Consider the following 14,349-nt stretch of genomic DNA (forward strand, 5'->3'; position numbering starts at 1 on the left):
TGCAACAGTATCCACTGCAAGTACTATGAGAGTTAGGCGGGAGGTGAGAAAACTTGGATTTCATGGTTGAGCTGCTGCTCATAAGCCACTCTTCACGCCAGTAAATGCCAAATGACGCCTTACTTGGTGTAAGGAGCGTAAACATTGGACATTGTGTGGAGAGACGAACCATGGTACACAACATGGCGATCCGAGGGCAGGCTGTGGGTGTGGCGAATGTACAGTGAACGTCACCTGCCAGCATCTGTAGTGCCAACAGTAACATTCGGAGATGGTGGTATTATGGCGTGGTCATGTTTTTCATGGAGGGGGCTTGCACCCCTTGTTGTTTTGCATGGCACTATCACAGCGCAGGCCTACATTGATGTTTTAAGCACTTTCTTGCTTCCCACTGTTGAAGAGCAATTAGGGGATGGGGACTGCATCTTTAAACACGATGGAGCACCTGTTCATAATGCACAGCCTGTGGCGGAGTGGTTACACGACAATAACATCCCTGTAATGGACTGGCCTGCACAGAGTCCTGACCTGAATCCTATAGAATACCTCTGGGATATTTTGGAACGCCGACCTCGTGCCAGGCCTCATCGACACCTCTCCTCAGTGCAGCACTCTATGATGAATGGATTGCCATTCCCCAAGAAATCTTTCAGCACCTGATGGAACATACGCCTACAAGAGTGGAAGCTGTCATCAAGGCTAAGGGTGGGCCAATACCATATAGAATTCCAGCATTACCAATGGAGGGCACCACGAACTTGTAAGTCATTTTCAGCCAGGTGTCCGGACACTTTTGATCACACAGGGTAAACAAGGAACATGAGTGGCCCCAACATTGATCCCTGGGGGCACCCCCCACTTGACTGTTTAGGAGTGTGGAAATCTCGTGTGGAGATGTATGAGACAAGTGACACCCAATCTCATGACCACACTCGAAGTCCCTGAGTTCCGAGGGGCACCCCATTCTGCTCTCTCACGATGTCTAATGGCTACTGAGGTCACTGATATGGAGTACCTGGCAATAGGTGGCAGCACAATGCATCTAATATGAAAAATGTATGTTTTGGGGTGTCCAGATACTTTTGATCACATAGTGTATACTCCATTTTGTTTGCTTCATTTGTATGTTATTAATATTAAATTCACTATCTCTTTTACTAGGCCTTGTGTTTCTGCCTATTTGACCCTTTGCTGCCATAACTATTTCTCTCTATCTCCCAACATTTTAAAATCCATCTGCCTTATACAAGACGACTGGTCATTCCTCCATCAACCCAATTAATACGTCTTTGCAAAAAGGCACAACCAGGACACACTACAGCTCAGACAACTACCAGAGGAGTTCACAAACTCATTTACTGCAGAACAATAAAAAATGTTTAGTTGAGAAGTATGAGGCTGCCATATCTGGAATGGGATACAGTGTTGCATCCAGCAGCCATTTTGGTAGTTTCACGATGTCGTCTCACGGATGAAATAACATACCACTAGCATAAAATAACCAGATTAGTGGATTTCTAAGTTGAGAGAGACACTAATTCTATGAGGAGAAACTGCACTGGTACTACAATATAACTATCACCTCTCCTTCTCCTTCTCTTGTGTCCCTGTGTGCAATATGCAACACTTCTGGCCTGCAACAAGGTGGTACTGCATTTCTGTTGCATTCACTTCTTCCTCTCCCTCCTAGCCATCAGTTGCACTTCCCTCCCAATCCCCATCTCCTGTGTCCTCTTGTAAACTCAACCTCATCCCAGCTGAGCTGATGCCTCAGTAACATGTTGTCATCCAGGGCAATGTAGCTCTGACAAGGGGAGGCCGCCAATTGTGAAATTCAGATTCGATTAATATTGCGCATAATAAAAGCTCATGGCCAGAGGTGTAATGTGGCAAAGCACCAAGATGCACTTCTCAGCTGTTGTCGAGAAAATCGACAGTTAAAAGAAACCGTTGCGGTGAAATACTCTCTACGATTCATAATTCTTTACAGCGTCGTGGCGCAGCAGTAAGCGCTCGGGTTCGTAATCCGAAGGTTGCCGGATCGAATCTCGCGCTATGCAACCTTTTTTTTAGTATTTGTTTTTTATAATTCAAATATATATATATATATGTATATATATATATATATATTTTACAAAAAACTAATAATAATAAAAAATTGCATGGCGCGGTTTCTTTTAACTGTCGATTTTCTCGACAACGGCTGAGAAGTACATCTTGGTGCTTTGCTGCTTTGCCACATTACACCTCTGGCCATGAGCTTTTATTATGCGCAGTATGAATCGAATCTGAATTTCACAATTGGCGGCCTCCCCTTGTGTGTGTGTGTGTGTGTGTGTGTGTGTGTGTGTGTGTGTGTGTGTGTGATGAGTTTCACACCCTTCAAGTTATCCCTTCTTATTGTTTCTCTCTTTCTTTCATTCTGATATTTTCTTGCAAGTAATAAAACAAAGTCAGCAATCAAAAGACAAGAAAAGTTTGAAGTATTTGCACAACTAGCTTACTTTAATGTAACAACGAAAACAATTACATTACTGAACAAGCAAAGGTGACAGATCACATAATGCAACTAGCTAGCTCTCCTTGAACCTTTAAACAAAATCTTCTGCCATGCTAATTTAAAGCAATAAAGAAATTGGAGAAGATTTACAATTTTAATAAAATGTCGTCTTCAGTTATCAGACACAGACTTATTCATTATGAAAATAAGTATTGCATTTGTATGGAAAACAACATTTTTATTTTCCTTCTTCCAATAGTGATGACACTGAGAACTTCATCAATTTTCATTCTACATACAAAAACCTTGCTGAAACAAAGTAGTGGGGCCATGCAAGTGTTTATTACATTCTTTAAAAGAAATAGCACAATAACCACAGTCACAACCTATTACAATTAAGAAAGGCTGTATTTATATTCTGCAGTGAGGAAATGAGCCTTACATATATCCGATAGAGTCCACTGGCATGCAATCATTCCTGTAACTATTACATTTCACAATTAACATAACAATTTTTACTTTGGAGTTAAAACAATTATAGCAGCCTGGTTTTTAACTACTATGCACATGAATCTCATTTGCCAAGAGAACAAAATGGTTAAGTGTAACAGTTTAACATTGAAGTTCAAGTCCACGTTCAACATATATTTATTTTTCAGTCATAGTTCAGCTGCAAAGCAACTGGTGACAATTCCAACAAATAAATCCATTCTTACTTGGAGTATGTGTACATATTTAAGACAGAGTATCAGAAATGTTATTCATATCTAATTATAATAAATCTAAGTACTATAAAAAAGGTGTCCTGATATTGCTGCATAATCAAATATAGAAAAGTAAACACGACAAGCCAGTGTATCACATAATACTTCCAAAGACTATAAAATTAACAGATCTCATTTCAATCTTGGACAGTAGGCCAGGCTTCACTTGCAACTGGAGATTGTGTGGGGATTTCTGAACTCTAAATGGGTTTAATCTCATTTACAGCAAAATTTAATGAGGTAAATAACACCAAGAAAAATATACGAAGGCCCAACACTTTCTTTTTTGTTTTGTTTTTTTTTTGTTTTTTACACAGAATTACAAACTTGCTAAGAAATATCAGCATTTCACAGTGCTCGCTATTCACTTATGCAACATCTTTACAGCAGTTCACATTCAACATACTGAAATAATGTAATGCAGGTTTCTTCTGGACTGGTGTGAACATTTAATATTATTAACATCACCCTTTTCTCCTCTCCATCCACAAAATACTTGCAGTTTGCCTTCACAGCAATAGCCATTTGCTAATACGAACTGCCCTCTGGAGGCTGTGATAGCTTCATGTTTTCCTTTAGTGTCATAATCCTGCGTAGCTCTTGAAGGACAGTCTTGATTGTATAATCTCGCTGCCAGCGAGCAAGCACAGGAACTGCTCTACTGTCAACCTACAAAATTTGATGCTGCAGCTTGATAACTTGATTTGGTGAAAATGACAATAATTCAAAAATTATGAGGTCACATTACAGACAGAACAGCAAGGAAATTGGTAACCAACAAAGCAAATTAAAAAGCAACATATTTACTCTGAACTCATTCCACAGAGGCCTCAAGTTCATTCACTTTGACATTTTTCATTCACCAGCACTACATTCTATAAAATCTGTCACATTAACAACTAAAAATTATGATTTATTTCATAAAAAATAAAGTGTTTCTTACCACACCATTCGTACTATTGACACAGGTCATATTTATTCTTGAAATAAACCTGGCACTAGGGCATTCGTCAGGATACCTCGCTCCACATTCAATTTTCAGGCTGTACATCCTGTTCTCATAAGGAGTCTGCAATTAAAAATATTGTATACGATTTAAAAACATAAGCAGTATTTAACATTGATGATAATAGCTGCAACAAAATTATGAGTTACAGATAGAAGAGCATGGTCTGGCATATAGTTATTTTCTATGTATAGCCTGGCCCATTCTTAATTACATTTCCTGCTGTTCACTAATAAGTAAAGTACATACAATTCTCCCATGTCATTCCTCACACAAGTAATATTTGGAAAATAGTGCTGCCATGAAAAACAAACAGTTATTAAAAACCAGAACACAGGAGTGTTGCTGAAACATAAGAGAACATACGAAAACGTCTCCCATTGTTTCTCACAGTTTACAGCAACATTTTACTGTATAAATCTACAATTTGACCTTTTCCTTAAAAGAAAGGAATGAATTACCCTATCGAGAAAGGTAATAGCAACCATATAACACAGTTTCCTTCCCGTCACACAAACCATGGACTTGCTGAGGTGGGGTGGCCTAAATGCCTCAATGATACAGATAGTCGTACCATAGGGGCAACCGCAATGGAGGGTTGTCTCTGGAAAGGCCAGACAAACATGTAGTTAATGAAGATGGGTAGCAGTGTTTTCAGTAGTTGCAGGCACTACGGTCTGGAGAATCTACTGATCAAACCTTGTAACATTAGCCAACAAGGAAACTACAGATATGATTTTTCCTGAGGACAGGCAGCTCTTGTGTATGGCTCAATGTTGATGATATCCCCTTGGGTAAAATATTCTGAGGATATCTAGGTAGGGACTACTCAGCAAGATATTGCCAACAGCAAAACAACTAGTATTCTGTGGGTCAGAGTGTGGAATTAAGTAGGCAGGTTAAAAAATTTAAAAAACAAAATGGATATGTTAAAGTTACACACAGTGGGAATTAGTGAACTCTGGTGTCAGGAAAAAGAAAGAGGACTTCTGGTCACCTGACTACAAAATCAAATAAATGCAATGTGGAAGTAGGTCTAATAACAAATAAGAAAATAAAAATCCACAGGGAATTCCATTAAAAAAAGGAACGTAAAAAAATAGGGACTGGAGGGAAAGAGACCTGGGACACTGGAAGGTTTCAAATTGACTGTATTACAGTAAAGGAGAGATTTTGAAACCAGATTTTAAACTGTAAGACATTTCCACAGGCACATACGGATGCTGACTATAATTTATCACAACTACCAGTTCAACTATTTTAGGTTTTTTTTCCTTTCTTTTCTTTTTGACTATTATGGTACCCATTCCTTCCTTGGCCTTCCTCAACCTCTTTTCCTGACTGGCTTAAAACTTGTTATCTGGAGAGGAAATCTTTTCTCATTCAATCCTTTCTCCTATTTTATTTAGGATATGAAATAAAGTAATACTTGTTTTGTAAATAAAACTGCCTTTTTTTGGTGCCAAATATTTCTATGCTTGCTGTGGAGTATGGCCACACAAACAAAATTGAAATACAGTAAGTTTATCCTTAATTTTCTAATATTGAAATCTATCGTTCTTGTGCATCCCTTTACTGCTCTTAGATAGGACATCCCTGTTGCTTCTATGACCCTTTTTGGCAGTTATTTTTAACCCACCATTCACATCTATAAGCAAGCATTGGAACTGCATTGGCTTGTAAAACTTCCATCTTGTTCCTTTCCCTTTTTTCACCTATTTATTGTTCCACATCTATTCCCAAAGAATCTTAAAAAGTCTTCATCATACTCATATATAACATCACAAAACAAGTAGTTAAAAAAGGTTGGTTTGCTCTATTATTCTACTGTTAATTACAAGTTTTGGCCTTACAGGATGTTCTCCTTTAAAACACATTGATTTTGTCTTCCTTTCTGAAAGCATCAAACTGTACGCTTTAAACCTTCTATAAGACATGTATTCCCCCTTGTAGGTCACCTACGAACAACAATTTCTTAATTAAACTGCTAAAAATCTCTTTTCCATTTCCAGATGCCATCATCTGATTAAATGTTAAAAAGTGTGGGTGAAATGCTCTATCCCTGTCTAGCTCCTTTGTTTGTGGTTATAGCCCATGTTAGAGTACCATTTACATCTAAAATTACAGCCCTGTTTTTGTAGATTATTTGAAACATACACTAGGTATTGTGGGTCTCCCCTTTTCCTCATAAAACTCCTCAGTTTTCTTCTATCAACATCATCGAAGGCCTGAATAAAATCAATGACTCTTAAATGGGTTTCCCTACTACTGTATACTTCGTTTTTTTATTATTTGTTTATTATAAATTCTGCATCTGTTGTCAACTTACACCTCTGAAATCTCATTTGTTCTTCACTTAATAAACTCACAGCTATAACCATTAATCTTGTGTATAATATTCTTTCATCAGCTTTGTGTGTGGTGTCCAGTGAGCTGATTTCTTCACAGTCCTCGCAATTGTTTGCTTGTGACCATGCTTGCAGAAAAGTTCCATTTCTCCAAAACATATTAAATAAATGTTGTAGCCTTTTCTAGTGGGGTGCCTCTATATTTTAGCAGTTCAGGATTTATCCTATCTACAGCAGTAGTTTTCCTATTCTTTGTGGAGTTGAGGGCTTCTCTTGCTCATCCATACATGTTTCATCTACACATCCTATTACAACTTCATCCTACAATTTATTGGTTATGAACTGTAAGTTAAAACCCAAGAAACTGCAAAAAGGCAGGAAATTAAGGAGATGGTATGTGGATAATGCGAAAGAACCAGAGATTATTGAGGTTTAAGAGGAAGTGTTAGTCAATGTTAGACAGAAAAAGGACAAGGGAATACAGCAGAAGTCAAATTAACCATTTAAGATTGAGAGATGAAACAGTGAAGGTGGCAGAGGATGAAATAGGTAGAAAAAAAGGCCTAACAGAAATCCTTTGATAACACAGGAGAAGTTGAATTTAATGGACAAAAGGACAAAATATAAAAGTGTAGCAAATGAATCAGGTGAAATAGAATACAGGTTTATAAAAAATGACACACGCAAAATGTACAATTTGGCTAAGAAAGAAAAGCCGTAGGGAAAATGTAAGATGGTGAAGCATGTTTAACTAGGGGGGAAGATACATACTACATACATGAAAATTAAAGAGGCCTTTGGAGAAAAGAGAAGCAACTGTATGAATATCAGGAGCTCAGATGGAAAACCAGTACTGAGCAGAGGAGGAAAAGCTGAAAGGTGGAAGAAATACACAGAAGGGCTCCACAAGAGAAAGGAACCTGAAGACAATGTTGCTGAATGAAGAAGATACTATGGGAAGAATTAGACTGAGCACCAAGAGATCTACGTCCAAAAAAGGCCCCTAGAGAAGATTATGTTCCCTCCGCATTATTGATATCTTTGGGAGTGCCTATAATGACAAAACTATTCCACCTGGTGTGCAAAATATGAGACAACTGAAATATCCTCAGACTTAAAGAAAAATGTAATAATTTCAATTCCAAAGAAGGCTGGTGCTGACAGGTGTGAATATTAACAGACATAAGGACTGTAAAGTGGCACAGGTCACACCAACATTCTAAACAGAAAAATGAGTAGTTAAAGACCCCTATCATTGACATCCATTAGCAGTAGGATTTTGGAACATACACTGAGTTCGAACATTATGAATACCTTGAATGGATGTGTCTATTGTCACACTGTCAGCATGGATTCAGAAAATGCTGTTATTGTGAAACACAACTAGCTCTTTATTCACATGAAGTAATGAGTGCTATCGGCATGGAAACTCAAATTGATTCCATATTTCTAGATTTCCAAAAAGCTTTTGACATCATTCCTCTATCAAATTGCGTGTCTATTGAGTTTTATTTCAGTTGTGTTATTGGGTTTGTGATTTCCTATCAGGAAGGCCACAGTACGTAGCAACCGACTAAAATTCATTGAGTGAACCAGAAGTGATATCTGACATTCCTACACAGGTTTTGCTCTTTAGGGAGCAAAACAACTAATGATTGTTATCACCAATCCCACACATTATTCAGTCTGTATACTGAGTAGGTGGTGAAGCAAACTAAGGAGGAACTAGTAAAGACAATAAAAAGTTTCGGGATAAGAAATTAAAACTTTGAGGTTTGACAGTAACATTGTAATTCTGCCAGAGACAGCAGAGGGCCAGGAAGATCAGACAAATGGAATTAATGCTTTGAAAAGATAACAAAAGTAACACAAGGGTAATGAGATACCAAAATTAGTGGACAAGTTTTGACATTAGAGTAATGAAAAAAGTGACAATGGCCAAAGTAGAGAAGATAGGAAATGAAGACCGCTCATAGCAAGACAAACATTTCTGGAGAAGAGAAATTTGGTAACAGTGAATATAAATTTAAATGCTACGAAGCTTTTCCTGATAACGTATTTGTCTGGAGTGCAGCCTTGTATTGAAGTGAAACGTACATGATAAACAGTTCAGACAAGAAACGAATAGAAGCTTTTGAGTTGTGGTGCTACAGAAAAGCTGATAATTACATGACCAAGTCTAATTATAGTACAAAAGTTCTGGGATGTACAATGCCAGGATTCCGGTTCAGCAAAGCTGCAGCTGCAAGATGTGCCATTGGATTATCAACTAAATTCTTGGCCACAGTTCAGCAGTGACTGTTCATTGTCGTGGACAACTGGTTGGTTGTCATACTGACATAAAAAGCAGTGCAGTGATTGCAGTAGATTTGGTATTTAACATGCTGCATTCACAGGTAGCTCTGCCTCTGACAGGGTAGGGTACGACAGTGATGACTGGAGTAGGAAGTGCTGGGTGGGTGAACTGAGCATGTCTTGCACCTAGGAGTTCTACAAGGATATGATAAATGTGGCAAGGGGTTGGGAGTGGCATAGAGATGCGACCAGGGTGTTGTGTACGTTGGGTGGTAAAGGAACATGCTTTAGGAGGAGGGGGAAGGATTTTGCATAGGATGTCCCTCATTTCAGGGCATGATGACAGATAATCAAAGCCCTTGCGAAGGATATGATTCAGTTTTTCCGGTCCACGGTGATACCTGGCGACGAGAGGGGTGCTCTGTTGTGTCTGATTCTTGAAGGTGGTGAAAGGATTAGGGGTGTGTGAGGTTCACGCACGGGTAATCTGTTTGCAGGCTAGGTTTGTGGGGTAGCACCAGTCTGTGAAGGCCCTCATGAGACCTTCTGCATATTGGGCAAGGGAGTTCACGTCACTGCAGGTACACCATCCATGGATATCCAAGCTGTATATGAGCAATTTTTTGTGTGGAGGGGATGACAGCCATTTAAATGCAGGTACTGTTTGTGGTTGGTGGTTTTAGTACTGTCAGAGATGTGGATGGTGCCATCAGAGAGTAGGAGGTCAACATCCAGGAAAGTGGCATATGGAGTTGAAAAGGACCACATGAAAATGTTGGGGGAAGAGGGTGATGAGGATGTGAAGGAATGAGGACAGGTGTCTTCGCCCTGTGTCCAGATCATGAAGCTACCATCAATAAACCTTGGATGCTAGGAAGGTTAGGTCTGATACACAGACATCTACAAGTGAGGGCACTCCAGCCTTAGGGCAGAACTCCTGTCCTCAGAACCAGCAGTGCATGGTTTTTATTTATTACATAAGTGTACTGTCTGCAAGAACGTGAAGAACTCATTTCTGATAAGAGTACAGTGGGTGGAAAAGTTAGTTCATTACAGCAGAAACATATTTAGTCAATTATGACACTCTCCCTCGGCAGTTACATTACATTTTAACTCTGCAAGCCACTGCCCATGTGTGGCAGTGAATAAATATTGCTCAGATAGTCCTTGTTTCTCATATTTTTCTTTAATGAATAATGTAAGAAACAATTATTTACCTGTACACTTCAGTCTAGACCCAAATTTATTTTATTCACATTGACATTGTGTAAGAGTAGAACTGCTCCATGACAACTAAGAATTTTCAGAAAAGACCATTTAAGTCACCAGTACCTTTTATTTAAATATTTTCCTACAATTTAGAATTTCTTTTCTAACTCTTTTGTTACTCTTGTTTGCTAAGAAATTCATTCAGGAAAGCGACATTCACCTACACTCATGATCATAAATTAAGGATAATTGCAGAATGTGGTGCCACACAATGTGGCACTACACAAAACTCGTGCTAATAGCATAGGCACGTAGGGAACACACACAACACAGATCTATAAGTCCATGGTATTGGTGATAAGTTGAGAAAACTGTCCCGAAACACATGCGCTACAAAACGCCCGTTTCCTGTGCATGTACCCTGACATCAATATGGGATATGATCACCATGCACATGTACACAGGCTGCACAACGGGTTGGCATACTCTGGATCAAGTGGTCGAGCAGCTGGTGGGGTATAGCCTCACATTCTTGCACCAGTGCCTGTTGGAGCTCCTGAAGTGTCCTAGGGGTTTGAAGACATGCAGCAATATGTCGACTGAGAGCATCCCAGATGTGCTCAATGGGGTTTAGGTCTTGAGAACAGGCAAGCCACTCCATTCACCTGATATCTTCTGTTTCACGGTACTCCTCCACGATGGCAGTTCGGTGGGGCCGTGCGTCGTCATCCATCAGGAGGAAGGTGGGACCCACTGCCCCCCTGAAAAGGCGGACATACTGGTGCAAAATGACATCCCGATACACCTGACCTGTTACAGTTCCTCTGTCAAAAGACATGCAGGGGTGTACATGCACCAATCATAATCCCACCCCACACCATCAAACCATGACCACCATAAAGGTCACTTTCAAGGACATTAAGGGGTTGGTATGTGGTTCACAACAGATGAAAACCCAGCGAGAATCACTCTTCAGACTATACCTGGACTCGCTTATGAACATAACCTGGGACCACTGTTCCAATGACCATGTACTGTGTTCTTGACACCAGGCTTTATGGGCTCTCCTGTGACCAGGGGTCAGTGGAATGCACCTTGCAGGTCTCTGGGTGAATAAACCATGCCTGTTCAGTTGTCTGTAGACTATGTGTCTGGAGACAACTGTTCCAGTGGCTGCGGTACAGTCCCGAGCAAGGCTACCTGCAGTACTCCGTCGCCGTCTGTGGACACTGATGGTGAGATATCAGTCTTCTTGTGGTGTTGTACACTGTGGACGTCCCATGCTGTAGTGCCTGGACACGTTTCCTGTCTGCTGGAATCGTTGCCATAATTTTGAGATCATACTCTGTGGCAAGACCAGCCTCCAGTCGCCCTAGTATTCTACCCCTCATAACGTCATCAATATGTGTTCTTTGAGCCATTTTCAGCACACAGTCACCATTAGCATGTCTGAAAACTTATGCACACTTACTCGCTGCACCATACGTATGTGGACTATTGCCAGCGCCACCGTGCGCCGACCGCAGGTCAAATGCACCGCATTGGTCATACCCCGAGGTGATTTAAACCCGCATCCAACCACCAGAGTGTTGTTTCACCATGTATCAGCAATATCCTTAATTTATGAGCATGAGTGTATGTAATCAAAGTTTCCTTCACTTTCCCAGTGCTGAATATGTAATGTATCATGAATGTCTTTAATATGTGGAACAATTAATAAGAAATGTTTGTAGATGTAGTAATGCACTCGCACAAAAATGAGGTAAAAACAATGTTTATTTCATGAAAAATATGCATTAAATGCAAGCAATAAGATGATTTTTCACTTGTAGTTTCACAATGTGCTTACAAAGGTTACCACTTTTTCCAGATATTACAATACCTCTCAAGCAAACAATGGGAAGTCCACAATGGAGTAATAACCATTTCCCTAAATTGCTTAAGACAAATGCCGGAATATTAGCTTTGAAAAAAAAAGGCACTATTAGTCTAGCCAGCATCATGTAAGAGCATACATCATGTAAGAACATAGGTGTGTGTGTGTGTGTGTGTGTGTGTGTGTGTGTGCGCGCGAGTGCTTCTTTAAAGAAGTGTATAAGGCGGGGAAGAATTGTGTAAACCAACACTGTAGGTTACAGAATGTGAATTATTACTCTGCAGCAGCGTGTGCGCTGATATGAAACTTCCTGGCAGATTAAAACTGTGTGCTGGACCGAGACTCTAACTTGGGACCATTGCCTTTCACGGGCAAGTGCTCTACCAACTGAGCTACCCAAGAAGTCTGTGAGTTCCGCGGTGTGCCCTATTCTGCTCTCTCATGATGTTTAATGACTACTGAGGCCGCTGATACGGTGTACCTGGCGATAGGCGGTAGCACAATGCACTTAATATGAAAAACATTTGTTTTTGGGGGTGTACGGATACTTTTGATCACATAGTGTTTTAGGTATTATTGTATGCAAGGTTTTTGGAACACGTGGCTCCTTCTTCTGGTATGCGGGTTGAAGGGGAAGGAAGAGGGGTGAAGGAAAAGGACTTGTGCGGTTTAGGAAAAGGGGCAGATTTGGAAAAGTTGTCCAGAACCCAGGGTCATGGGAGACGTGCCATACAGGATAAGAAGAAAATACTGATTGTCGGAGGCTGCACTAAACGAGATTTGAAAACCTGAGAGCTTAATATTGGAAGATGGGGTAATATTGATATTACCCTACCCAATCCATCTTGAAGCTCTATGGTAGCGCCAATATCACCCAGGTATTTGAATCATGTCTGGTGCAGCCCCCAATGTCAATATATATTCTTGGGGTCTTTTCCGAACTCTACCCCTTTTCCTAAACCTCACCAGTCATTTTCCTTCAGCCCTCTTCCTTCCCCTTCAAGCCTCATGATAGATGGAGCCATTGGTGTGAAAGCTTGCATACAGAAATACCTTTTATGTGTGCTCTTCTGCCGCCACTTGGAGACTAGATTTTTTTTTTTATCCAGTTACATTATATTTTCAAAAATTGATTATTTTCATTGGTGTATCAAGAATACAGTTAGCTATAATGCATCAGAATTTACAAGAAGCTATAAACAAGAAAATGTGAATTGACATTTTGTATTCGAGTGTGCAGTTTTATGTATTGTAATTTTATGGAGAGGGTTTTTCTTTGATATGTGATGTATGCATCATTAATTTTAATTTGAGGACACAATTTTAGATTTTAATCTTCTCTCATGACATTTATTATTATTTATAAACCATTTTCAATTACTTGTGCTTGGTAAATTAGTGAAACACATTTTAGGAGGAACTGGTTTAATTTAAATAATTAATTTCTGAGGAATTGAGGAACATTTGGTAAATATTTAAATCTGTTCTGCAAAATGAAATATTCATTTGCTAATGATTATGATTAAGGCAATACAGAATATAAGGTGCTTAAATAAACAATATTTTGTGCTGAGTCCGACATACATTCCAGAAAGTAATTTCATTCCTGCATCTGTATACTAACAGGAGTCTCATAACTAAAGGTACAGACACATTGCATGCAAATACTTATAAAAAAGGTAACTTAAAACACACCCACAAGAACCTAATGCCTGGAAAATATGGTGAAAAATGTAAAGCAAATAAAAATTCTGACACTGTGCAACCTAGTGAATGAAAACCTTCTTTCAGTTTGTTTTTAGATTAACACAATAAAGTGACATTACAAAATAAATTTCATGTTAGCTAAAAATGCATTTGGGAAAACTGCAATGACCTATTTTGGTAACTTAGAATGACTTCAGTGAACCTGGAATACATGTCATGAAAAAAGTAATTAAACTGGTATGCCTGTGGTCATATTTGGCTGAAACACATTTAAGTTACAGAAACAAGACTTCTTTAACCTTTCTTTAGTTGGCATTGCAGTATGACAGTCATCTTCAGTTTCTTCGTTGCAAAGGATCTCTATTTTCAGAGATGGATCTGTTTACCACAAAAAACATGTATTAGAGGTCACCTGATGATAGTTCAAATTGAGCATAGCCAGTACTAGTCGAAAGAGGGTGAAGTTGGAGGGAAAACTGTTCACATCGGACACTAAATAAATAAGCAAGCTTGAAAAATGCCAAACAGAAAAAAAGGGGCAAATAAAATCCACAATTTTCTGGCCTACAATATCTCAAAATGAATATATATTATACTTGGCTTGCTCATGATAGTTGGGTACAAGAGGACTTTTCATTAGCTTC

General features: G+C 39.3%; 1 protein-coding gene across 1 annotated transcript in view; it reads right to left on the bottom strand.

Annotated features, from left to right (window-relative positions):
- Window positions 1–2,484: 2,484 nt before the first annotated feature.
- The window catches only part of LOC126475338 (ubiquitin-conjugating enzyme E2 variant 2), a 58,597-nt gene continuing 46,732 nt past the window's right edge, over window positions 2,485–14,349 (bottom strand). Inside the window, exons 3-4 of the mRNA XM_050103137.1 lie at window positions 4,208–4,333; window positions 2,485–3,933 (exon numbers count right to left, since the gene is read on the bottom strand). Coding sequence (XP_049959094.1) covers window positions 3,793–3,933; window positions 4,208–4,333 — 267 coding nt within the window. The 3' untranslated portion in view covers window positions 2,485–3,792. The remainder of the gene's footprint in view (window positions 3,934–4,207; window positions 4,334–14,349) is intronic.

The sequence above is a fragment of the Schistocerca serialis genome, chromosome 4 (assembly GCF_023864345.2).
Source record: "Schistocerca serialis cubense isolate TAMUIC-IGC-003099 chromosome 4, iqSchSeri2.2, whole genome shotgun sequence".
In the NCBI taxonomy this organism is placed as follows: Eukaryota; Metazoa; Arthropoda; class Insecta; order Orthoptera; family Acrididae; genus Schistocerca; species Schistocerca serialis.